This window comes from Myotis daubentonii, chromosome 6 (genome assembly GCF_963259705.1).
Source record: "Myotis daubentonii chromosome 6, mMyoDau2.1, whole genome shotgun sequence".
Lineage (NCBI taxonomy): Eukaryota > Metazoa > Chordata > Mammalia > Chiroptera > Vespertilionidae > Myotis > Myotis daubentonii.
In genome coordinates, this window is record NC_081845.1 from 84859827 (window position 1) to 84886567 (window position 26741).

The window sequence follows — 26741 nt, forward strand, 5'->3', positions numbered from 1 at the left end:
AGTTTCAGGGGAAAAATCTCAAGATTACTTATTCCATTTCATAACGTATCTTTACACAAAACAGAAAATTAGTGAAGGAAAAGCCTCTTTATCTTCCACTGGCCTGCTCTATCCATCCAACCCGTGGCAATTCTAGGTCAGACAGTTTAGGCTCTCACTGGAAAAAGCGAGACAGTATCAGCTCCCTGCACAGGAAAGAAATAAAAATAGGAAAGCCCTGGGCAATTCTCTGTGGCTCTTTCTGAGCAAAGCTGCAGGCAATAACGTTACCTCTAGCCTCCGGGGAATCGCAGAATCTTCATGTTTCTTGAGTTCTTCAAAAGTGCGTAACTCTAAGTAAGCCTGCTCAATTTGGTCCCATAAGTCATTCAATTGTTTCATGAGCCCCATAGCACGAGACTGGTAACCCCCAAGCAAAATTTTCATCTTCTTTTCCATCTTTGCAGCTCTCTTGGCTTCTGTCGTCATGTGACCCCTGTTTATCTGAGGGGAGATCACATCAGCACACATGAGAAAAGCAGGCTAAATAACAGGACTACAGAGGCAGTATTGGTTAAAAGCAGCAGCATACTACAGTTCCTTATACTTCAGCTATCATAACACAAAATAAGGCTTAAGAAGGATCTGTCTTGCACCTGAAGGATTTTACAGATTAGTCCTAAATAACATATTTATAATAATTTCACCCATGATTCAATGGCAAAGCAGGCTTGAATTTCATAGTACGGAAATTCTATGAAAATTACTGGAAAATCGCAGTAATCTCTACTTCTGAAAATAACTTCTGCTATCATTAATCTGCATTGATTTTAGAACTGGCAGTGACTCATCTTCACCACCTATAGCTCAAAAATGTACTTCTACATTACACAGGTACATTTTTAATAGCTGTGATCAGAACATAACTCCTCAAACTATAAAATTTTTTAATAATGTCAAAATCCTAAATTTGGCATATAACCCATTAAGGAAAAAGAATATCACATTTGTCAACACAATTTTCTAATTTTTGAGAAGTGAAAGGACACCATGAAATTAAGAAAAAATGATAGTTTTCTATTAAATATGTATTTTGAGCACAGGTGAGATGCCTCCTCAGACCATTCTAAAAGGGAAAGAATTAAAAATGTATAAACTCACAAAAGAACAGGAGGAGGACAATTAACAGAATAAAGATTTGAACAAAATTCTAAAGCTACTGCTGGAAGTGCAGCAGCAGTGGTGGGAGCCTCTCCCACCTCCGCTGCAGGATGGCAGGAAGGAGCGAAGGGTCCCAGACTGCAAGAGGGCGCAGGCAGGACTGAGGGACACACACACACACACATACACACACGGCCACAGTACATGAAATTTCGTGCACCGCGCCTCTAGTCTGGTATAACAGCATAATACTTATGCTCAGAAAGTGTTTATCTAGTCATGAAGGCACACTGAGTATGATTGGTACCTTATATCTGGGAATTACCACCTCACACACAGTTGAGTCATTTATTATTCCCAAACTACCAAAGATTTTAAAACTGCAAAGTTGCTAGCTTCCATTTAATATCAACAATTATATTTAATTTAGTCCGAGATTTATGAAAGTCTTTTGGCTCAAATATTATGCTAAAGCCCTAGTCAGTTTGGCTCAGTGGACAGAGCATTGGCCTGTGGACTGAAGGGTCCCAGGTTCGATTCTGGTTAAGGGCACATGCTGGGTTGCTGGCTCCATCCCCAGTGTGGGGCATGCAGGAGGCATATGATCAATGATTCTCTCTCATCCCTGAGGTTCCTATCTCTCTCTCCCTCTCCCTTCCTCTCTGAAATCAATAAAAATCTATAATAATAAAAGCGTAATATGCTAATTAGACTGGATGACCTTCCAGGGCTGCAAGGGAAGCCTGGGTCCCAGGGTGCCTGCCGGCGGCCTGAGGGAAGCCTGGGTCCGGGGTGCCAGAGGGAAGCCGGTGCCAGCAGCTGGGAGAAGGAAGGCCTACTCTTGCACAAATTGTGTGTGTGTGTGTGTGTGTGTGTGTGTGTGTGTGTAAAAAGAAAACTCTCAACTATTAACATATCAAATATTTCTTCTCTTTAAACGCTCTTAAAAAATATTGTGCTAAAGATTCCAAGGAAATATGAAATTATACTAAAAATATTTGAGTATGGGGAAAAATTAATTTAATTTAGGCAACTATATCAAGTTAGTAACTAAAAATATTTTAAAAGTGGAATACTGCTTTTTTAAAAATATATTTTTATTGATTTCAGAGAGGAAGGGAGACGTAGAGAGATAGAAACATCCATGTTGAGAGAGAATCATTGCTTGGCTGCCTCCTGCATGCCCTCTACTGGGGATTGAGCCCGCAACCCTGGTATGTGCCCCTGACTGGAATAGAATCTGGGACCCTTCAGCCTGCAGGCTGATACTCTATCCACTGAGCCAAACCAGCTATGGCTATAATACTGCTTTTAATATTCAATTTTAGCTTAGTTATCTTACATCTGCCATCTGATCATTAAAATGTGAAGGAATAAAGAGATTAAGAAGTACAAATTGGAAGTTACAAAACAGTGAGGCGGATGTAAAGTACAGCATGGGGAATATAGTCAATAATATATATAATGAATCTCAACTATCTATGGTGCCAGGTGGGTACTGGACATATTGGGGGGAACACTTTGTAAGTAAAGTATATGGTGACTAACCACTATGCTGTACAACTGAAACTAGTACAAAATATTGATAGTAATGTAATTGAAAAAAATTGTTAAAGAAGACATCTATATATTTTATAATATGCTCAACCTATGACTGTTCAATGCACTTTAGGAGGAAAACTTAACCTAAAACATGAGCCTTTTTCTAGCCAATGCATACATGGGACAGACTACCTTCAATCAGCCCCAACTCCCCTGCCCTCCACATAACAGTAGTGTTCAACAGATTATAAAACCTTTTTGTTTAAAAAGAAAGACTCAGGGAGAACCAGACGCTGATGTAATCAGATTCACATTTCTAAGCCCTTAAACAATCCTTGCTTAAGGAGCTTGCACTGCATCTTATGACTGATTTACCAAAAGTTCTCCCAAAAAATGATTTAGGTCACTGCATTTATAGCAGATTTACTAAAAGTTCTCAAAAAATGTTTTTAAATCATTTTATGCACTTAGAGATACACTTCAAAATCTTCTTCAAACATCTAACAAACCTGGTATGGAGCTAGGATTAAATACATTGCTCACCTGTCATCAGACCAGCCTCCCAAATATAGTTACAATGGAAGGAAGTTTGTGCTTTAAATATGTATCAGATCTAAATTTCTAACAATCTTAAATAAAGTTCACTATAACCTTACAAATTTAAAGTAGGACACTTGATATAATTAAAGCTGATTATATCCATTAATAAAAGAGTGAAATTCAATTTTCAAAAAGGAGATAACATCTATCTATAATAATCTATAATAATAAAAGTGTAATATGCAAATCGACCGAACGACCGAACAGCAGAACGACTGTCTGGAAGACCTCGCTATGACACGCACTGGCACCAGGCCAGCCAAGGCGGGTGCGATGCGATTGGTCAGGGGGCCGCCATCGCCCCACAATCACCCCCAAAGAGGGAGGTCTAGGCCACCCTCTGCGGGGCAATCAATGGGGGGTGGGGTGGGGGGGGGCTCTACGATTGATTACCCCAAAGAGGGAGGCCCAAACCACCCAGCCGGTGGTGCTGTGGCGGGTGGGTGGGTCCTCCCTCTGCACAGCGATTGATCGTGGAGTCCCAGCCAGGTAGCCTGGGCCTCCCACTTTAAGGCGATCGATATTTTCATATACATTTTACTAATTTTCTTTCATCTCTGACACTTATATTATAGAGAAAGGGAAAATAGCAATATTAAAATATTTCCTCTAATTAACTCCCTAATGTGCACAAATTTGTGCACCGGGCCACTAATATCCTATCTAATAAAAGAGAAACATGGTAATTGGCGTACGACCGCTACCCTTCCCATTGGCTAATCAGGGCGACATGCAAATTAACTGCCAGCCAAGATGGCGGCCAGCAGCCAGGCACCTTGAAACTAACATGAGGCTTGCTTGCTTCAGTGACAGAGGACTGCAACGTTCCCCGCCTGCTGCTGCCGGCCTCTGAGCCTGCAGTTTGAAACATTGTAACAAATATAGAAGCTAAACAAAACCCCAGAAACCAGCTTTCAGCAGCCGGGATCTCAGAGCTGGAGTTGATACAGTGTTTCGAGATTATAGAACCCAAACAAACCAGATACCTGCTTTCAGCAGTGGAGGCCTCAGAGCTGGAGCCAAGCCTCAGAGCTAAAGCTGGCCCAGAATAAAAAGAAAAAAGAAAAAAAGGAGCGGTTGGGAGCGTCAGTCACCCGCCAGCCTGAAAACAGCCCTCAGCCCCTCACCCAGACTGGCCAGGCACCCCAGTGGGGACCCCCACCCTGAAGGGTGTGTGACCAGCTACAAACAGCCATCATCCCCTCACCCAGGCTGGCCTGGCACCCCAGTGGGGACCCCCACCCTGATCCAGGACACCCTTCAGGGCAAACCTGCCAGCCCCACCCGTGCACCAGGCCTCTATCCTATATAGTAAAAGGGTAATATGCCTCCCAGCACTGGGATCAGCGGAGCCACGAGGCCTCCTGGCACCGGGATCAGCGTGACAGGGGGCAGCGCCCAAACCCCCCACCCCCTGCTCTGTTCGTGACAGGGGAAGGCGCCCCAACCTCCTGATCAGCCCTGCTCTGTGCCTGATAAGGGGGAGCTCCCCAACCCCCTGATCGCCCTGCAGCTCTGTGTGTGACAGGGTGCGGCGCCCCAACTCCCCCACCCCCACGGGCCCCGCTCTGTGTGTGAGAGGGTAGAGCCATAACCTCCCCATCAGCCCTGCCCTGAGTGTGAGAGTGGCGGCGCCCCAACCCCCTGATCGGCCCTGCTCTGTGGGTGATAGAGGGCGGCGCCCCAACCCCCTGATCCGCCCTGCTCTGTGTGTGACTGGAGGCGGTGCCCCAACTCCCCTATCGGCCCTACTCTGTGAGTGACAGGGGGGAGCTCCTCAACCCCCTGATGGGCCCTGCTCTGTGCGTGACAGGGGGGAGCTCCCCAACCCCCTGATGGGCCCTGCTCTGTGCGTGACAGGGTAAGGAGCCCCAAACCCCCTGATTGGCCCTGCTCTGTGTGTGACAGGGGGTGGCGCCACAACCTCCCCATCAACCCTGCCTTGAGTGTGACAGGGGGCGGTGCCCCAACCCCCCAATCGGCCTTGCTCTGAGCCCGACCAGGGGCTGCACCTAGGGATTGGGCCTGCCCTCTGCCACCCGGGAGCAGGCCTAAGCCAGCAGGGCTTTATCTCCCGAGGGGTCCCAGACTGCAAGAGGGCACAGGCCAGGCTGAGGGACCCCCCCTTCCTCCCCGAGTGCACAAATTTTTGTGCACCGGGCCTCTAGTATATATATATATGTGCCTAAGCAACTGAACGACTGGTTGCTATGATGCGCACTGACCACCAGGGGGGCAGATGCTCAGTGCAGAAACTGCCCCCTGGTGGTCAGTGCAGTCCCACAGCAAGAGTGCCGCTCAGCTGACCGATGGGCACCAGACACCGGGTTCACAGCTGGCAAGCGCAGCTGTGGTGGCGCGAGCCTATCCTGCCTCTGTGGCAACGCTACCAAGCAGCGGTGGTGGTGGCAGCAGCAAGCACAGTGGGGCCGGGATGAGCAGGAGCGGAGCGCTATGGGGCCCGGCCCAGGCCCCTCCCCGGCCGCCTGCTGCTTCGCACACTACTACATCCTCCAAGGGGTCCCCTGTCAAGCCCCACCGGGCAGGGGGTGCAGCCTCAGGTCCCTGCTGATTGCTCGTTACGGGAAATCAGTCTCCACTGTGGGTGCAGCCATCTTGTGTTACAGAAACCCCGCCTCCGCTGTGGGCACCACCATCTTTGTGATGGTGTGGCAGTCAATTTGCATATTCCCTCTTTATTAGATAGGATACTATTCAGTGAACAAAGTAATATATGATGATCCCAATTTAAACACCTTCCTCCTTTCATCCACACAGATGTTATGTATAGTAACTTTTTTCCTATCCTATGTAATCTTATAAATATGTACTCACACATAAATAAAAGTACACACTCCCAAGATGTCATTTTGTGATTATGTCTAGATGGTAGGCGCTTTTCTTCATTTTTAAAATTTCTTTTTAAATTTCTCTTTAAAGTACTGGTATTATTTTTAGAAAAGCACCCCAAATGTTATTTTTAAATGCATAGAAAAGAAACTGTCTAAAAAAGACTGGCCAGAGACCAATGGAAAACTGATGGTCCCCAGGAGATGAATCAGTGGAACCATAAGTGTTTCCTTGGGTCATTACAAAAGGAGGCTGTATGGGACTTATAAAAGTGTAATTGTTACTTTCAAACTCACTAAGTTTGTTAAGGTTACTAAGCTTAAGTAATTCCAAAATAAACACATTTTCCTTGGGTCTCCAATACTGTCTTCCGTTAAAGTCTGTAACAGTGAGGTTCAGAAACATTAAGAGCATCCCTCACTGAAACTCTTGCTTTGGGGCCCATAATATAACTTTATACCACTGGAAAAGCAAGTTTAAGGATACCCAAAATAAATACAGAGTTAATAGCAGCTCCACTTCCCAGTCCATCATTCAGCAATATGATCTTATAGTAGTAAAGATGTGGTTCAACCATCGAAATGTTTGCAAACAAGAGTCCATGAGTGGCTCTTTTATCTCTATACAGCTTATTTAACATTAAGTTTTATCAACAAACCTCCTCTATATTGATGAGATGCAGGTCCAAGTAAGTGATTATTGTCACATCTATCAGAGTTAGCAACTGTCAGATTGTACTCCTGCAAAGCAAGCTAAGCAGTAAGGCAAAACCTTACTAAACACCTTTGCAGGACAGGAATGTACCAACAAAGCAATCAAGTGGCCTAGCACTTGACATCTGCACAAGTTAGGAAATGAAACACAAAGTGTGTGAAACCAACTCAACCCAATCCTGAGGCATAGCAGAAGCAACAGAGATGTACCAAGGAGATCTCTGTTCTAGCTCTAGAGTTCTTGCTAGGAACAACCAAGACATCTGCCAGTGCCTTTAGGGGTCACAGTAGACCAGAACTTCAGAAACAGAGCATTTCAAAGTTCTGAGAACTCTTCTCCTGAAGCCTTTGCCTCCCTCCCCGCCCTCCGCACGCACCCCCCCCCCCCCCATAAACACACACACACTCACAAAGCAATATAAGCATAAGCCTGCTGAGATACAAACATATAGTCCTCCACCCAGAATTGTCCACCAACTTAATCCTTACCCTAAGTTCTCACTATTTAAAGTATTAAGGGAATATTTTTCCTGTACTGAAACATCTGACTTTATAATAATGGAAGTCACTGAGAAAATGGAATCCATTATGCAGCCAATTTTGCTGAAACATAACCATTCAGTAAAGGCAGGGGTCCTCAAAGAGTTCTACAAATACACTGAGAAGAATTTTAAATGTGTTATCTGTGTTCTTTAAGTTACTTTATTTCCAAGAAGTCAATGTTACATAATATTTCTTGACTAAGTTGACTGTGCCAGTAAAATACAGGGAGAAAGAAGTATTACTTCTGGACCTAGTTTCCACCTCTAAGGAAAGCCTTTCCATTTTTATAGCTAACATGACAAAATCTACTTTTCAGCCAAACTTCCTAAACACAGCAGTTTAGATACTATTTCAAATACTATTAAATTTAATAGCAGGCCTAAATTCAGACTTCTCATTTCACTTTTGCACCTACTGGAAATTATTTCACTCAAAATAATTATGTCTTCAGATGATTTCCTATTTCTACTTAAAGTGGAAACAAATTAGAACACTTCAAATTCTATTTGCACTTCCCAAATACAGTAATGACTCATTTATCTGGCATCGTCAGAAAAGGAGGTCCTCCACATGAAGGGTTCCCAGATAACTGAAGTCCACAGGCGCAGAGCGTTCATCTGCCTTGTTGCCTGCTGTACCTCAGGGCCTAGAACAGGGGCTGGCACATAGTAGATGCCCAGTGACATTCACCGAACATGTGATTAAATAAAGTACTAAAGCTCTTATTTTTAACCATTTGGTGAAAACTTTTCTACAATTATAGCCATCCCTCTTTAAAAAAAAATAAATAAAAAACATGACACTGAACAGAAATTAAGCTTTTCTTATTTATTTGGGGTTTCTCTATAAACAGCAATCGCTCTACCCTCTTACCATATACCTATAATGCCCTCACAGAAGCTATTAAAATTCATAGGGCTTATTGCCACCATATTTAAATGGCATCAACATGCCATGCTTTCTAACTTTTCCTTTTCTGATATTAGCTGTCATTTCTATTTGCTGTTACTGCCTTATTTTACACACAAATGTCTGGCAAGGTTCTAAAATTGATTCTGCCTCCAAAGCAGAAAAAAATACACGGACTTGGTTATAATTCAGAAGTCTTTCCCACTTACTTCTGACTTGTGTCCACATTCTGATTTGATTTAACAGACTCTTATACCACCCACCACATTCTTCATAAAACCTGAGGTGGTTCTATTAGTTTTAAATGACTATCTTATATTAATCATGAGTAACAGTTCAAAGACTAGCTCCAATAGAAACCTCTGGGTATATTTTTTTAATCCATTTAGGAGACACCAACCACGACAAAGCTGGATTTCATCGTGCTTGATATACTATGATAGAGCCATAATTTAAATTCACTGTTCCAAAGTTCATGGCATCAAAAATCAAACACACTGACTGCTATGGTACACTGTGCTTACACAGAAAGGCCTATCTCTCTGAACCTAAGAGTGGAAAGGATAATTTAGTATAACATTTAGTTTGTATAATACAACTGGAGTTCCTTCCCCACAACAAACTTTGAATAATGTTTATAATTTAGCAATCAACTGAAATGATGAAAGAATTACCACAATTGAAATAAAATATTTATGTATTTCAAACCAGTAGAATTGTATCTTCAAAAACTAAAATAAGCTCAGACAAACCTAGTTCTGAATTCGGGATGGATACAAGTAAAATGAGGAATTGTTTACGTGGGTTTCTGAGTCTCTTTTCTTCTTTTTAAAGGTTTAATGAACTTTCATTAAAATAAGCACAGCTTACTGAATTAAAGGGTTTGATTGCATATCCTTTAAAAGTAACTAGTTGGGTAAACAGCATCCAGGAGTCAAGAAAAGAAAAATTATTCCAAACTGTTTTATGAATATTCTTCCAAAATCACCAATACTTCAGCAAAAATAGTTCAACGGAAGATTTCAGTTCCTGGTACTGAAATGAACAAAGAGAACCACATGTTTTTAATGGTGGCTTATAAATGACCCAAATAAATCTCCAAAAGAACAGCAGTGGTTCTTTCTGTACTTTTCCCTTCAAAACTCACAAGACCAATTCGACACAGACATAAAAATTACTGTACTTTATGGCACCACTCACTCTGTGACACATTTATTTGCTGTCATGAAAGTTAGTGCCTCAACAAAGTAAACGAGATTTAGGAAAAAACTTTTTTTTGCAGTTTAAACAGCACAAAATGTCCTTACCATTTGAGGCAGAAAAGAGCTTACCCACCTCAAATGAGATAATTTCTAACTAAGTGAGAGACCTAAGTATTTATATATAAATGTTACAAGAAGCTTCCAAATAGCTTTCCAATCAGCTATGATGCTGACCTTAGATCAGAATTACACTAACTACCATTTATAAGAAATGAAGCCTACACAACAGAAAACATAAAATTTAACCACTGATGTTCTACTTTCCCTGACTCTGTGAATTAAAACAGAGCAACAGCACACCCTGCTGGAAGTTAGTAATACAACCAGAATAACCAGCAACACTGGATTGCTAGGATTCCATCCACGATGAGAATTACTTCAAAAACAAATTCTAATTTCCCACTAAATGATAAAAGAGGTTCACAAACATTAGCCATTACATACCTATACATGTGATCTTAAAAATAAAAACTTAGAATAACTTCAAAAAAAAAATAGCTTCTTGGATGTGTCTCTTCAGGCGGGCAAGGGCAACAAAATGAAAAATAAGCAAATGGGATTCATTAAACCAAAAAGCTTTTGGAGAGTGAAGAAAACAAAACAAAAAGACAACCTACCAAATGGGAAAAAGGTACTTGCAAATGATATATCTGATAAGTGGTTGATATCCAAAATATATAAAGAATTTATAAAATTCAGCATTAAAAATAATCCAATTAAGAATGGGCAGAATAGACATTTCTATTCTGGGAAGACCTGAATAGACATTTCTCCAAAGACATACAGATGGCAAACAGACATAGGAAGAGAGGCTCAACCTCACTAATTATCAGGGAAATGCAAATAAAAACCACAATGAGATATCATCTCACCTGTCAGAATGGCTGTCATCAAAAAGACAAGTAACAATGGTTAAGAGGTAGAAAAAAGGAAATCTATGTGAACTGTTGGTGAAATTGTAAATTGGCACAGACACTATGGAAAATAGTATGGAGGTTCCACAAAAAAATTAAAAATAGAGCTACCATATAGTTCAGCAATTTTAGCTGGGGCATTTATTTAAAGAAAATGAAAACATAATTTGAAAAGATATGCACACTCCTTTGTTCACCGCAGCATTATTTACCACAGCCATGATATGGGAGCAACCTAGGTGTCCATCCATAGATGAATGGATAGAGATGATGTGACAGACAGCTGGTGTGGCTCAGTGGTTGAGCGTTGACCTATGAATCAGGAGGTCACGGTTTGCTGGGTCAGGGCAATCAAAAAAAGTATTTTAAATGACAATGTGATTATATTTATGTGTGTGTGTGTGTGTAATGTAATATTACTTAGCCACAGGAAAAAAATGGAATTTTGCCATTTGTGACAACATGTATGGACCTAGAGCAGTGATGGCAAACCTATGACATGCATGTCAGAGGTGACACACGAACTCATTTTTTTGGTTGATTTTTCTTTGTTAAATGGCATTGAAATATATAAAATAAATATCAAAAATATAAGTCTTTGTTTTATTATGGTTGCAAATATCAAAAAATTTCTATATGTGACACGGCACCAGAGTTAAGTTAGGGGTTTTCAAAATGCTGACACACCGAACTCAAAAGGTTCGCCATCACTGACCTAGAGGGTATATGCTAGGTGAAATAAGTCAGAGAAAGACAAACATTTCACGTATATGTGGACTCGAAGAAACTAAGCACAGGAACAAACAAAACAGACTCATACGGAGTACAAAATGATTGATGCCAGAGGGTTGAGTGATGGGAGGATGGGCAAAAAGATGAAGGGGATTGAGAGGTACAAACTTATAATTCAAACTTGTAAGTCACAGGGATGTAACAGAGATAGGGAATACAATCAGTAATATCACGGTAACTTTGTACGATGATAGACTGTCACGAGACTGCTCGTGATGATCATTCTGTAAGGTACATAAAAATCAAATCACTATGTTGTACAACTGAAACTAATATTATATTGTATGTCAACTATACTTTAATTAAAAAGACCTTTATACCCTGGCCAGGTGGCTCAGCTGGTTGGAGCATCATTCCATACACCAAAAGGTTGAGGGTTCAAACCCTAGTTGAGGTGTATATGGGAGGCAACCAATCATGTTTCTATTCCCCCCCCCCACCTTCCTTCCTTTCTCCTTGGGTGAGAAGAAAAAAGAAAGACCTTACATTCCAGAATTTCAAAAATGTATTGCTTTCTTCCTTTTTCCTGCTCATTTCCCTAGCCCTACATAGCCCTGACCACCCCAGTAATTTTATCATTTTTTACGTTAACCCTAAATAAAAATATTTTCAAATATGCTTGCTGTAAAGAGAAACTGGCAATCACATAAGAGAAAATTGCATAATGTGATTGCATGAAGCACCCTTTCTCCTTCCCATTATAACTTGGCCTCAGAAACATCCCTGAAGACCACCATTAAGAATCCACAAGTCAGCCTAGTGGTCCATGAACCACAATTTGCATGCCACTGGCAAAATGCCTACACGGATTCTGCAATTCAAAAAATGCAGACAATATTAAGAAACCACATGTAATGAAACTCCCATCTGGTACATTTCAACATTTTCACAAACATGAAAAATCATGGAAGCCATTGTCTGGATAATCCAACTCGGCGCGCTCTCTGTAACAAACTCACAGGAATCAGAGAGGATGAACAAAAGGTATCGAAGTTTTCTAAGTGTGCTTTTTTCAAAATATATTTGTATTGATAGGAGAGGGAAAGAGATGGAAGCAACAATGATGAGAATCACTGATCGACTGCCTCCTACATGCCCTCTCCTGGGAATCGAGCCTGTAACAGGGGCATGTGGCCTTGACCAGAATCAAACCGGGGACCCTTCAGTCCGCAGGCCAACGCTCTGTCCACTAAGCCAAACCAGCTAGAGCTAAATGTGCTCTTTTGGCTATAGAAAAAGGCTCCTTGGAATCACTGAGTTTCCTTCTTAGAGAAAACAAGCTACTCTGGCATTGAGCTACATTGTTCTGAGTGACTACTGTTAACTTTATTGTTGTTGTTAATCCTCACCTGAGGATATTTTTCAATTGATTTTTAGAGAGAGTGGAAGGAAGGGAGAGTGACAGAGAAACATCAAGGTGAGAGACACATCAATTGGCTGCGTCCCACTTGCACCCCAACCTGGGGCCAGGGACTGAGCCTGAAACCGAGGTACATGCCCTTGACTGGAATGAAACCTGGGACCCTTCGGTCCGCCGGCCCACATTCTATCCCCTAAGCCAAATTGGCTAGGGCTAGTGTTAATGTCTTGGCTCCTTGCTCCCACATCTTACAGGTTCTGATTGACCTGTGGCCAACTTGGAGGTTACTCTTCATCATGAAGGCCAGCAACTCGTGAAAATCCAATGGAAAAAGAAAGCCAAAGAGGACCAAACACTTCAGTGTAGTTTTCCCTCAAGAACTGCAAAGGCAAATCACCTCAGGTCTATTTTTCTGAAGTTGTTTCCAGGGATATTACTTGGCTCATTATTTCAATCAAAGTACATTTAAATTAGAATGTTAAATGGATACCAACCTCAAGCCTCTTTTCAAGTGACTCAATTCTGTCCTTTTTGCTTGCTAGGTTGGCCCGTGTGTAGCGGCTCTGCCCAGGGAGATACAGAACTTGACTGTAGCATTCTTCCCACACCTGGTTATAAGCTTCACTTGAGAGTTCTCCATGGCTCATACCTTGTTTTACCACTTCCATCTCCTGTACCAGAACATCTTGGGCCTGTTTAAGATAATAATTTCAATAAGTTTGAGTATTAGAAAGACTTGCCATCAACTGGGAGCTTTAAAGACTGTTTTTCCTCCTCCTCTGGACAAAGGCAAGGAGTTCTAGTTGACTGGTTGTTTCTTGGAAGGGGAAAAATGCCTAAGTAAAATGAGTAAGGAAGCCTGTAAGTCAATGCAGACTGATCTGAAAAGCCAAGCATCCATGTAGCCCCAATAATATAAACAATCCTTTGCCTTCACTCATTATAACAACAGCTACCATTTCTCAGGTGTCTACTATGTGCCAGGAACTGAATTTAATAGTTTTGCGTATATTATCTCCAAATACCACAGCCATCTTAGAAAGTAGTCAATATTAACCTCATTTTAATGTTGATGACACTAAGGTTCAAAGAGGTGAAACACCTTGTTCAAAAACATCTCGTTAGCAGACAAAGCAGGATCGTGCTCAAGCCAAACACCACCAAGGCTTCCACTCTACTACCCCTATCTACACGAGGGACTTCACATGATCATGGAATGAGGCATTTTTTTACACATGCCTTTGTTTTCATCTGAAAGAATGTCCCTGACATTGCTAGAGAATGAGATTGGGGGCACCAGTCAAATATTGATGGATCATAGGCCAGTTTTTGCTCACTAAGAACGAGGGGGTTGGGGGGAGTTGTGCAGGCCTGGATTCAAACCACAGCTTTAATAGAGTGCCTAGCCCAACACCAGACACCCAGATTCTGTGAGCATACCACATGAACCTTCCAGCCCTTTGCTTCATGGCTCATGAAAAACTGACAATCATTTTTTGTGCTTTATAGAAAGCATTCAATCATTCTAAGTAATATCAGAAAATAAACAGATCAAAATATGTAAAATTAAGAGAAATGATCAGCATACAAAAAATTTTAAACAAAAAATGTAAAAATCATGTCTATGTAAGCTAAAGAATGGATACTTTCTTAAAAATATATTTTATTGATTTTTTTACAGAGAGGAAGGGAGAAGAATCGAGAGTTAGAAAGATCGATGAGAATGATCAGCTGCCTCCTGCACACCCCCTACTGGGGATGTGCCCGCAGCCAAGATACATGCCCCCGACGCTCTATCCACTGAACCAAACTGGTTAGGGCAAGAATAGATACTTTTAAACAATACCTCTTAGAGAAAATAATGGAAACAAACCAATGTTAACACGCTTAATGAAATGTTGACACTTTATGGTAAGAGAAATGGTATCCCACTCTGAAACTGAACATAATAAAAATTTACAAGTTCAGCTCTTATCATTATTAGGAGAGAATACACCTACGTAATCTTTAAATTGTCCATACAGAAATCGCTAAATAGGGGGGTGGGAGTGGCCGGGGAGAGATCAATGGGGGAAAAAAGGAGATATATGTAATACTTTCAACAATAAAGAACTTAAAATAAAATAATCTGCTAGATAAATAACTGCTTTAAATCTTTTTGGAACAAATAGGACTATAAATAAAATATGAAAAAATATTTAAACTAATTTATAATGGTTCTGAATAACTCTAAAACACTATTTACAATTAATACTTTCAAAAATTTCATTAGGCCCTAGCCAGTGTGGCTCAGTGGCTAGAGCATCAGCCCAAGCAGGGAAGGGTCCCCGGGTTCCATTCCTAGTCAAGTGCCTGGGTTGCAGGTTCAATCCCCTACTGACCCGAACGGGGCAGGTGCGGGAGACAACTAATCGATGTCGCTCTCTCACATCTCTCTCTCTCTCTCTCTCTCTCTCTCTCTCTCTCTCCCCCTTCCCCCCACTCCCTCCCTTCCACTCTCTCTAAAAAAATTTAAAAAAGGATAAAATATCGTCAGGTGAGGGTTAACAAAAAAAATTATTAATTAAAAAATGTATTAAAATCTATCCCCTACAGAATCTCTATTAGCAATGATGTGATCCTTTTTTTCTTTTTTAATCCTCACCCAAGGACATGCATTAATTTTAGAGGGAGGAAGGGAGAGGAGGAGGAGGGGAGAGGGAGAGGGAGAGAGGGAAGGGGGGAGAGAAAGAGAAGAAAACACCGAGGTAAGAGAATATCGATCAGCTGCCTCCCCTACGCTCTCCCAACCGGGGATCAAACCTGCAACCTAGGTATGTGCCATGACTGAGAACTGAACCCAAAATTTATTGGTGTATGGAATGATGCTCCAACCAACCGAGCCACACCAGCCAGGGCAGATGTGCTCCTTATTTCAGGTGTCCATACATACAATAAATTTAGAAAAGCTTTATTTATTTTGTATATATTTTTATTGATTTCAGAGAGGAAGGGAGATGGAGAGAGAGATAGAAACATCAATGATGAGAGAGAATCATTGATCAGCTGCCTCCTGCATGCCCCCAACTGGGGATCGAGCCCACAATCAGGCATGTGTCCTTGACCGGGATCAAACCCGGGATCCTTCAGTCTGCCGACGCTCTATCCACTGAGCCAAACCAGCTAGGGTGTAGAAAAGCTTATTTCTTAAATGCCATCTTCCCTCATGTTTTTACTCTAAAAAGAGAAAAAACTCTTCAAGTATCAAGTTCACTGTCTAATTCTCAACCCCAGTTCAATAATTAGATGTGGTTACTGCAGCAGAGTCACTCAGCAGATGTCAAGTTCCAACTGCACGCACTTAAAAACAGTAAGTTGAGGTTACTCAGAAATCAGGGGCAAATTTTGAAATAATCTAAATCCTCCCTTTCTCTATTTTCTAAAAATCCTATAATAAATATGTATCACTTATGCAATAAGAAAAATACAAAGTAAGACAAAGAAAGAGAGAGAGGAAAAGTGCAGGAGAAAAGACAGAAAAAAGAATCTTATTTGTTTTACATTTAGGCCATTCCAATCATTACCCCTCAGAGATAAAGACTTTTAAGCTAATGACCACTCTGCTTCCAACCATGAAACCAATTGTATTTTCTTACACCACTGTACAGATTTCTATTCACAATAGAAATCCATTATATCCATTATTGCCATTATACAGTATTTAACACACAATAGAAATTCACAATTTCTATTCACAGCTGTTTGTTCTGTCAGAGCAGAAAGAATATGGAAGAAGAGGCAGGAAAGACTTCATACAAGAAAATATTTCTTTCCTTATATCCAAAAGGACAGAGAGAAATCATGTGAGGAAAATAAATTCAGTAAAAAATATTTCCTTTCTTTGAATAGATAAAGAGCTTAAACTGTAAACATTTTTAATATATCCTTGTATTTTATATTAGTCTAAATAAATGAAGTTCAAGTATTAAAGGCATTCAATTCTATTCAGAGACATAGCTGAGCTGTAGCAACTGTCAATCAGGTACACATCCATGAAACAAAAACACCATCACCAGAGCCAGTGTTGATATAATAAAGACCTATCGCTGAACATTGGGATGGGGGAGGGGGGGCGAGGGGGGAGGAGAATACCCATGAATATCAGTATGTGGAAAGAAGTTAATATTTGTCCATGATACACGGCATCAAACAACTACTTAAATCTCAAAAGAGAAATATTCCGCTCAATCATACCTTTTTCAACTCTTCTTTAGCAAACTTTTCATAAGGGTTATGTTCCAGATAGGCAATGTGCTCTGAATTATTGGTAGCAAATCCTACAGTTTTTCCTTTTTTATTTGCAGATGGTTCATAAGGGTGATGTAGAAGGTCATAATGAAGCATTGTGATCATTTCTTTTTTGATTAGTTCTTCACTTTTCTGTAAATCCGTTAACGGCGGTTCTACATTTAAGGGTCTTAGAATAGTTTCATTTACCTAAAATTGTAAAACAAGTAAAATTACCAAACATATTCACTGCAATATACTAACATTACTTGTTCTAGCATAAACAGCAGTTATACATTTACGAAAGAAATCCTCTTTTTTCCCCCCTTTTAAATACTTATTTGTTCCAGTGACTAGAACTGAGAAATTCTGTACTATATTCTAGGCAGTAGATAAAGTTTTGTTTTATAAGACTTATGAATGATATTAAAATGAAATCAATCACATGAAAAAAAAAAAAAACTTAAAACTTCCCCAGCCAAAAATTCTAACACTTACTTCTGATGGTCTTGGAAGATCTTTCTGGACAGCTTTATGCATTCGCTTCATTTCCTTCACACGCTCTGCATCTCGTATGGCCTAAAAAATTATTTTTATATCCATTATTGCCCTTATACAGTATTTAACACACTTCAATAAAGTTGAAAACACTTCAGTCTATAAGAACATATATGTTCAAGAGCTAAAGATCTAGACATCTGTAAGTTTGCAGAAAGGCCATATAAGGCAACAGAAATTAATCTATTCGTTCTCTCAGTAAAACAGAAATTAAGAACTTCCAACATCTACCAGAGTACGCTCCAAATTTACATGCTGTGTCCATCAGATAATTATCCTTTCCTTGTGTAAATCAGAATCCTCAAATTTGAGGTGACTATTTCTCTGCAACACAACCCTTTTCATCTACCCAAAGCTACTTTTTTAAATTTAAAAATTCGGCCAATGAAGGTGTTTGATTCTTAAATTATGAATCATGTGGGATAGCACATTAGAATCTCACAACATTTCTGACTAAATGTATTTCAAAGTCACTAAAAGAACTAAACACAGAAAGTATTACCCTATATTCCCACCAAAAAGCATATTCATGTGGTTTCCTCTAAAATACGATTTCCAATGATGCCATTCTCACTCTAATCCGATGAAATTATTCAACTTCAAAACCATCTGAGCTAGGCTGCAAGAGTTCCTAAAAGGGGCCACTCAGTCTCAGTTTCAGTTCAAGAGGCACCACTTTCCAGCCACGAGACCTGCTGAGGTTCTCTTAATTCACCTGTGCCTGTTTCCTCATTTCTAAAATGAAGTTATTTACATCACCAAGCTGCTATGTGCAAATGAGAAAGTAATTAACTATAAGATATATTAATACAAAATGTTACTATTATTATCCTGGCACACTCTCTAAATTTCCAAATCCACATTTTTTATTAGTGTATACTGATCTAAAACCATTTACTCAACCAATCCACAATGTACTTGTTTTTAATACTGATCAGTAACTCTCGGCTAGAGTAAAAAGCAATGTCTAAAAGACTACTTATGGGTATTTTAAGGAAGCATAATGAATTTGACAAAGGATATTTAAATTGATATAGATAGATAGATAGATAGATAGATAGATACACACACATTTTAAGAATGTCTATCAAGATATTCTGAGTATATTATTACTAGAAGCCCAGTGCACGAAATTCATGCACTCGGGGAGCGGGAGTCCCTCAGCCCGGCCTGTGCCCTCTTGCAGTCCAGGAGCCCTCGGGGGATGTCTGACTGACGACTTAGGCCCGCTCACAGCAGGGAGCAGACCTAAGCTGGCAGTCAGACATCCTTAGCACTGCCACAGAGGCAGGAGAGGCTCCCACCACCGCCATTGCGCTCATCAGCTGTGAGCCAGGCTTCTGGCTGAGCGGTGCTCCCCCTGTGGGAGTGCACTGACCACCAGGGGGCAGCTCCCGCATTGAGCGGCTGCCCCCTGGTGGTTAGTGTGCATTACAGTGACTGGTCATTACACCATTCATTTGATTTGCATATTAGCCTTTTATTATATAGGATGTGACTATATATTATTACTGATGTAAGTGATTTAGGGTTTTTTAAATATTGAAAAACCTCATAGGTAGAGATCTTGAGACATTTAATGGCCATTCTTTTCAGCCCACTGACACATTCAGCAAACCCACGCTTCCTTCCTTTCCAGCACAATTACCCACCTGCTTCCGTGCATCCACGTCAGCAGCATCTTCAATGTATGTATCATCTATTTCACGGTCTTCAAGCTCCTTCTCAGCATTTTCTGGTAGAACAATTTCAAAGTCATTCTTGGGGGCAGGAAGACCCATCAACCCTAAACGGAGGTGTTCACGAGACTCTCTTTCCTGTAGGGGAAAAAAAAAAAATCAATCCTTCTCAATTCATATACTTTAAGTAACCAACCAATATTTTATGAGTTCCTAAAATATAATTAGCCTAATTTTAATTCTAAAAAATGATCCCTAACTTCAGATTTGAGACAAGTTTTTAAATTTCTATCTCCGGTTCTTCCCTACATTAAGACAAATCAATTTGGAATCAGTGGGAGTTACTCTGGCATATGCTAATAGAAGGTTTGGGAAGTACCTCTACAGGGGCAAAAAAGGCCTTCAGGATTTCCATTTAAGGAAAACATTGCTGACACAAATTTAATAGCAATCAAAAGAACAAGTTCAAAATTCAATTTGTCCTTGGACTAATAAAATCTAACCTGAAAAGATGCCTGAATTTGTGTGTGTGTGTGTGTACGTATATTTTTAATAGAAAGACTAGATCATATGCAAGCCAAAAAAACAGTCCAATGGGCCCAAAGTTTTCCCAGTATATCCTCAGCTCACCTTTCCAATCTCACTCCCCACTGCTCCATTACACATTTGCTAGGTGTAGACATGATGAGTTGCTAAAAACATGCTCCACACTTACTCATGTTATGACCTCCCTCTGGAACAGCCACCACCTTCCTTCTGAGCGTACCTTGTCAATGAAGGCTTTCCTAGTTCCCAACCAACTGTTATTCCTTTCCTTGGCCGCCCTAAATAAGCATGTTGGTTTTACTCAAAGAGCTTACTCTGTTCTTATATTACAATTATTTCTTAACTTGGTATAGTACTGACAATCTCTCCAGAGTATAAACTTCTTTAAGACAAAGGACATCTTTACTCAACTTTAGATCCCTAGAGGTGTCCAGATCTGTGCTTTGCACACATATTTTTCATTTGTTTAATTCTTACGTAGCCATTCAGAGTTGGCATTAGTTGATATCAATTTTCACCATTAAAAAAAAACTCCCTAACCAAATCTATATATGAAGTTAGAATTTGTAAACTGAAAACAGGCCATTAGAACTTATTATAAACATCTCACAATGATTTTCTGTGGCATCATAATAAGGCCTAATAGTGATGTAATAAAAGCATTACCATAGGCTGAGCAAAACTGCAACCTTCATTATTTTTGTTTGTTTGTTAATCCTCACCTGAGGATATTTTCCCATTGATTTTTTTGGGAGAGTAGAAGGAAGACAGAGAGACATCGATGTGAGAGAAACACAGAGATTGGTTGCCTCCTACATGAGCCCCAACAAGGGCTCAGGTCTGGGAGGAGCCTGCAACCAAGGTACATGCCCTTGACCAGAATCAAACCCAGGACTCTTTGGTCCACAGACCAACACTCTATCCACTAAGCCAATCCGGCTAGGGCTGACCTTCATTTTTATCATTACCTTTCTACATCACCATGCAAAACATATGAAAGAAATCTTTATTAAGATCAGCAATAAGCTTCAAATTAACTTTGCTTTGAGATATAGATTTGTCCTTGAAGAAGTAGAGAGCAAACAGGAATCAAGGGTCAAAATCTGATTTGAGGTGTTCAAAACTATTTATTTTATGTAAATAAAAATTTAAAAAAATACATAAATGTATCGCCCAGCTGGCATGGCTCAGTGGTTCAGCATCGACCTATGAACCAGGAGCTCACAGTTCAATTCCTGATCAGGGCATATGTCTGGGTTGTGGGCTTGATTCCCAGTGTGGGGCATGCAGTAGGCAGCTGATCAATGATTCTCTCTCTCTCTCCCTCTCTTTTCCTCTCTGAAATCAATTAAAAAGTATTTTTAAAATAATAATAAAACATATAAAAATAAATGTACCATTCAAGTATTGATTAGTAAATGATAAAGATTAAAATCACAAAAGATACAAGTATTACTACAGACATAATCAATACTCACAAACATTTTAAGAGTAAGAAAAAATAGGCATGAGATTAAGTACTGCAAATCATTTTCCTTTGCTGACATCCATAGGTGTGTAGATTAAGAAATAAGTAATATTCACTGACTGGGGAGGGAGGGAATTTTAATTTGGTAGCGATAAGATAGGAAAAAAAAATTTTCTTTTAAGAGGATTAAACAGGAATTGACTTGTACCATCTGCTTCACATAAGAGGGATCACTGTAGTCTGCCATTCCATCCTCGGGATTAATGTTTAACTTGTCTCGAAGAGGAGTTCTACCCGGGGTGGAGTTAACAACTGGTTTGGGAGTTGTCCCACTCCGGGGAGTCAGCCCTTCCGATCCATGAGAGGGAGTCCTAGAAAGACAAAAATTCTAATTAATACAAGTACCGCTTTTATTTGTATTGTGCTTTCAAATGCTTTTCACAAATTGTTTTACAAGGAAAACAATAAATAAAGATTCCAGAAATTCTGTCACCCTAATCTGGTTTTAGGTTAGATCTCTAGATTAAAATAAAGGTTTGGCTCAACTAGCTTATTATTTACACACAGTATTTTTATTTTAATGACTTCAAATAAAGTCATTACATTTGATATTACTTGCCTTCCTAAGATAGGTCCCCCAAACATTACTTCAACTTTTTCTTGATATGGTACAGTAGCTAAGAACATACAGGAGACAGAAAGGAGAGCCACCACGGTCAAAGACCCCAGACTCTCAGTTTTAATTCAGGGCCTTTTTCTTATCATTTCTATGCCTGCCTCTATTAGCTACCACATCGTTATCATCAGTGTGCATACTCTAAGTAGTTCCTCTCCTTACATTTCTTTCTCTTTTGGAATCATATCTAAATATGAATACTTCTGAGTGAGAGCTAAGAGAATCTCTTAAGAATAAAATCCTAATAGACTTTGCAACTTAAATTTTAATTGTCCAAGCCTTTTTTATTTTGGTTGCTTACTTCCTGTATCTTGGTTGTGTTCCAGACAAGCGAATGCTGCGAGAGAGCTGTTCCCCAGAGGTGAGGTGAGGTGAGGTGAGGTGAGGTGAGGTGAGGTGAGGTGAGGTGTTACCAAATCAGACATGGTCCCTGCCCCCAAGGAGCTTACAATGTAGTTGAGAGACAAGACATATACAGAAAAAAGAGGAATGAGGCTCTCTTACAAGCCTTGCAAGTGTTATTAAATGAGGATTTGGCTGCCAATGGTTCTTCATTGTGCTGTCATGCAGGGCTGTAATAGTCAGATGCTTTCTACCTAAATAACCAGTGGGAAGACATATCCTAATGTTTAAAATTAAAAGTAAACCCCAAATATTTCCAACCTTTAAAAGCTTAAATTCCATTTTAATACAACTTGCTTCTATAACATTTGTATTTTTAAAATTCTTCTTTAAAACACAGTAGCTTAAAACAAAAGAATTACAAACAGATACTGAACTCTAAACTCTAGTTAATGATATACACAAGGAAGTGTTTAACGGTGAAATAAACTGATACAGCAAGTTATTCTGAAATGCATTAAAATAAGATGAATTGACAGATGAATAGATATGTGATAAAACAAATACAGTAAAACGTTAACAACTATAGAAACCTAGGTGGTGAGTGTAGGGATGTTTGTTTTACCATTATTTCAACCTCTTTGCATGTTATAAATTTCCATAATAAAATGTTTGGGGAAAAGCAATAGTAGTACATACATTAAAAGGATAATAATTTTTAACAAATTCACCAAATGATTACTAATAATGGATTTATTTGCTCATTTAAATCAGATAAAACGTATTCGGAAACAAGGTGTTAGGCATCAGAAACTGCAGAAAGGACGCTCCATATAGTATTTAACCATTTCCTGGATACTATTATGTTATTTACTACTGAGTGAGGAAAAGTCAAGAAGACAAGTTGATCACAATTTCCATACTCTGTTAACATTACTAAAGGAAACATGTTGTCCAAGTTCTCAGATTCAAGTTTATCTAAAAGAGAAAACATCTGCTTATTTATAACTAGTGCCCCAGTGCACGGATTCATGCACATTGAAAGGAAATTAATTAGGGGAGGGGGGGGTGTGACTGGGTGAGAGGGGCTGGACACACCCTGTAGCCAACCTCCTACGGTCTTTCCCCAGCCGACCACACCTGGGGTGGTGCCACGGCTCGAAGGGCATCTGTGAAGTGAGCAGGGTCCCTCCAACAGGTGGGGTCCCTTGGCCTGACCTGCAGGGATTGGGCCGAAACCAGGTCTCCAACATTTCCCAAGGGGTCCCGGATTGCGAGAGGCTGGTTCTCGGGTGGCGAACCCTGGAATCAGGCTCCCTCCTCTCTGGTTCCGGGGTGTGTCACCCAAGAACCACCGCTGCTAAGTCACCACAGCTCAGCAGCTCCTGTGTTGAGTGTCTGCCCCCTGGTGGTCAGTGCATGTCATAGCTACCGGAGAGTCGCTTAGCCTTTTATATATATATAGAAGATAGATACCTGAATGGGGTTGAAAGAACTGTGTTTGGAGTCTGTACAACCTGCCGCTGCGGAGTCACACCTGAGAAGTCACTCTCGTGCAAAGGTGTGTTAAGTCCACCTTTTAATGGGGTGTCCACATTGGTCAGGGCCATGAGGTTCTGGGCTTCCTGATTAATGAGAAAATAAAGTATTTCAACAGTTTAGACAGAAGACAGAATCCTCGTTTCTGGTGCTACTATGCAAATCTTAAAACAAACAAAATTCTTATACATTTTCTCAATTAAAACCAGGAGAGAAAATGACTACTAGGTCATGGCAGATTCAGTACCTCCACTCCTCTGTCAACCTAACATGGCACCTCAGAAGTTTAAGAACAAATTTTTATGTTAAGAACTGCTTTTGTGGCCTCATATATGGCATTACCATTTATCTAAAAGCTTCTCCTACTACCTGTGCCAAACCTCTTTATAATCATAAAGAACTAAGAATTCAATCTTCCCAATGTGAGCTTGGGCTAAATGTCAGAACAACTAAACTTTAATCTAGTGTTATCACTAATTAATTGTATATCTAGTTTTCATTAGCCTCTTGAACCTGATTCTCGCACTAGGAAGTGAAGACACTACCGGCTGGCCTATCATTTCGTAAGAAAACTCACATGGGCAGGTTCATTTCTGAAGTCTTGCTTGACTCAGTCCCTCCACTATAAGCCTGTATTCATTACTATCACTATACCTACAAGTATCTTAATACCCAATTTAGGGTCTGTAAGATTGTTATTTTTCAAGATAGTCAAATCATTATCTCTCATCTCACATGCTCTTGTTATAATCCAACCCTGACATTCCTACCATCATGAGGTGAAGTCTACATCCCCTCCTCTTGAATCTAGGTGGACTCGCTTACAACTAACAGAACACAGTGCTAAATAACATTGCTTGCCTTCCAAGGCAAGAAAAAAAAATGCAGCTTCCCACACACTCACTACAACAACTCACATTGGAGCACTGAGACACTACGGGGGAAGTTCAACTTTTGATGCCACCATGCTGTGAGAAAGGCAAGACCACACGTAAATTTACACCATATTCCCAGCACAGCCAGAAGCAAACACCAAACATGGAAAGATGATTCCAGGCCCCCTAACTATCAAGTCAACCTCAAATGTTGAGTCATCCTGGCTGAGGCCCTAGACACATGGAGCTGACACAAGCTGTTCCTTCTATGCCCTCTCTGAATTCCTGACCCACAGAAACCATGAGTATAACAATTTTTAAACCACCAAATTCTGGGGCAAATGAAGATAACTGTAGCAAGGCTTAATTCGTTATTCGTTATTAATGAAAACAACCTTACATTTCACAGTATCAATTGTGTGTGCTCGTTCTGCTATTCCAAGTACAAAGCATTTTTCCCCATCTAGGTTCCCAAAAGGCTGGCCAGCCTGATGCCCTCCAGGCAGGAGAGGGGAAGCTACTTACTTCTCTGGGGAACCCAACTAACCCAAGAAAAAAGATCTAGAAATACTGACATCAAGACTCCCCAGGGAAACACCCAGCAGGTTCAGCCCACAAGCAAGCCTCAAGTCAAGGAGCCCCACCCTCACCTAAGGAACTTCGAATCAGTTTTAATTGCCCCACCCCTACCCCCTAGATATAGGCAGAGAGCCAAAGATCAGAAGAAATTTAAGGAAACATCTCATATGAAAGATAGAGAATAAAACTAACAAAAGGAATTTAAAAACTATGCAGGGAAAAGAAAACCTATAAAAACAAAACCATTATTAATAGCCGAAGAGACATAAGAGATATTCATAAATAAAAACACAATGTTAAAAAATTGACCACATTTTAAAAAGAACTCTTGGAAATTAAAAATATGGTAACAGAAATTTTAAAACTGAACAAAGATAAAATTCAGAAAATCTCCTAGCAATAAGTCAAAAAGGCAATTAAGACAGAAAACCAGATAGAAACAAATAAGAAAATTTGAGGTTCATAGAGAAAACAGATCAATGAAAGGGAGGAAATTTTGTTAAATTTCAAAATACAGTAACTTCCCAGAATAAAAGGCCATGAGTCTCCAGAATGCAAAGATCCAGAGTACCTAGCACAATGGTTAAAAACAGACCCACTCCAAGAAGCATGCTTGTGAAAAAGAGAAGCGCATATAAACTTCCACAAAAAGAAAAACACAGGTTTCCTATTAACCTGAATGGCACTGGTCTCAACAGCAATAATGGAAGCTAGAAGACACTGGAGCACTGCCTTCAAAACTGAACAAAAACCATTTCAATCTGGAATTCTAAACCGTTATACCACCAATTATATAAGAAGGTAGAACAGTAATTCACAGATATGCCAGGTCTTAAAACTTCCGTCTTCAATGAACGCCTCCTCAGAAAGCTACTGAAGGGTATGCTTCACTAACAAGGGAATAAGCCTAGACAGCCAAAGACAGGGAGCCAGGAAAGAGGACATCCAAGGGACTGTCTAGGCCAGAGGTGGGCAAACTTTTTGACTCGAGGGCCACAATGGGTTCTTAAACTGGACCGGAGGGCCGGAACAAAAGCATGGATGGAGTTTTTGTGTGAACTAATATAAATTCAAAGTAAACATCATTACATAAAAGGGTACGTCTTTTTTTTTTTTTAGTTTTATTCATTTCAAACAGGCCGGATCTGGCCGGCGGGCCGTAGTTTGCCCACGGCTGGTCTATGCCCTAGACTCTAGGGCAGGGGTGGGCAAACTTTTTGACTCAAGGGCCACAATGGGTTCTTAAACTGGACCGGAGGGCCGGAACAAAAGCATGGATGGAGTGTTTGTGTGAACTAATATAAATTCAAAGTAAACATCCTATCTAATAAAAGAGAAACATGGTAATTGGCGTACAACCGCTACCCTTCCCACTGGCTAATCAGCGAGATATGCAAATTAACTGCCAGCCAAGATGGCGGCCGGCAGCCAGGCAGCTTGAAACTAACATGAGGCTTGCTTGCTTCAGTGACGGAGGAAACCACCATTCCCCGCCTGCCTTGCCGGCCTCTGAGCCTGCAGTTTAAGAAACACTGTAACAAATATAGAAGCTAAACAAAACCCCAGAAACCTGCTTTCAGCGAACCCA

General features: G+C 40.3%; 1 protein-coding gene across 1 annotated transcript in view; it reads right to left on the reverse strand.

Annotated features, from left to right (window-relative positions):
* CDC5L (cell division cycle 5 like) overlaps positions 1 to 26741 on the reverse strand; it is a 57439-nt gene that overhangs the window by 9594 nt on the left and 21104 nt on the right. Inside the window, exons 9-15 of the mRNA XM_059701552.1 lie at positions 23637 to 23785; positions 21351 to 21513; positions 19102 to 19266; positions 17390 to 17470; positions 16859 to 17101; positions 13120 to 13317; positions 271 to 483 (exon numbers count right to left, since the gene is read on the reverse strand). Of these exons, the coding sequence (XP_059557535.1) occupies positions 271 to 483; positions 13120 to 13317; positions 16859 to 17101; positions 17390 to 17470; positions 19102 to 19266; positions 21351 to 21513; positions 23637 to 23785 (1212 nt within the window). The remainder of the gene's footprint in view (positions 1 to 270; positions 484 to 13119; positions 13318 to 16858; positions 17102 to 17389; positions 17471 to 19101; positions 19267 to 21350; positions 21514 to 23636; positions 23786 to 26741) is intronic.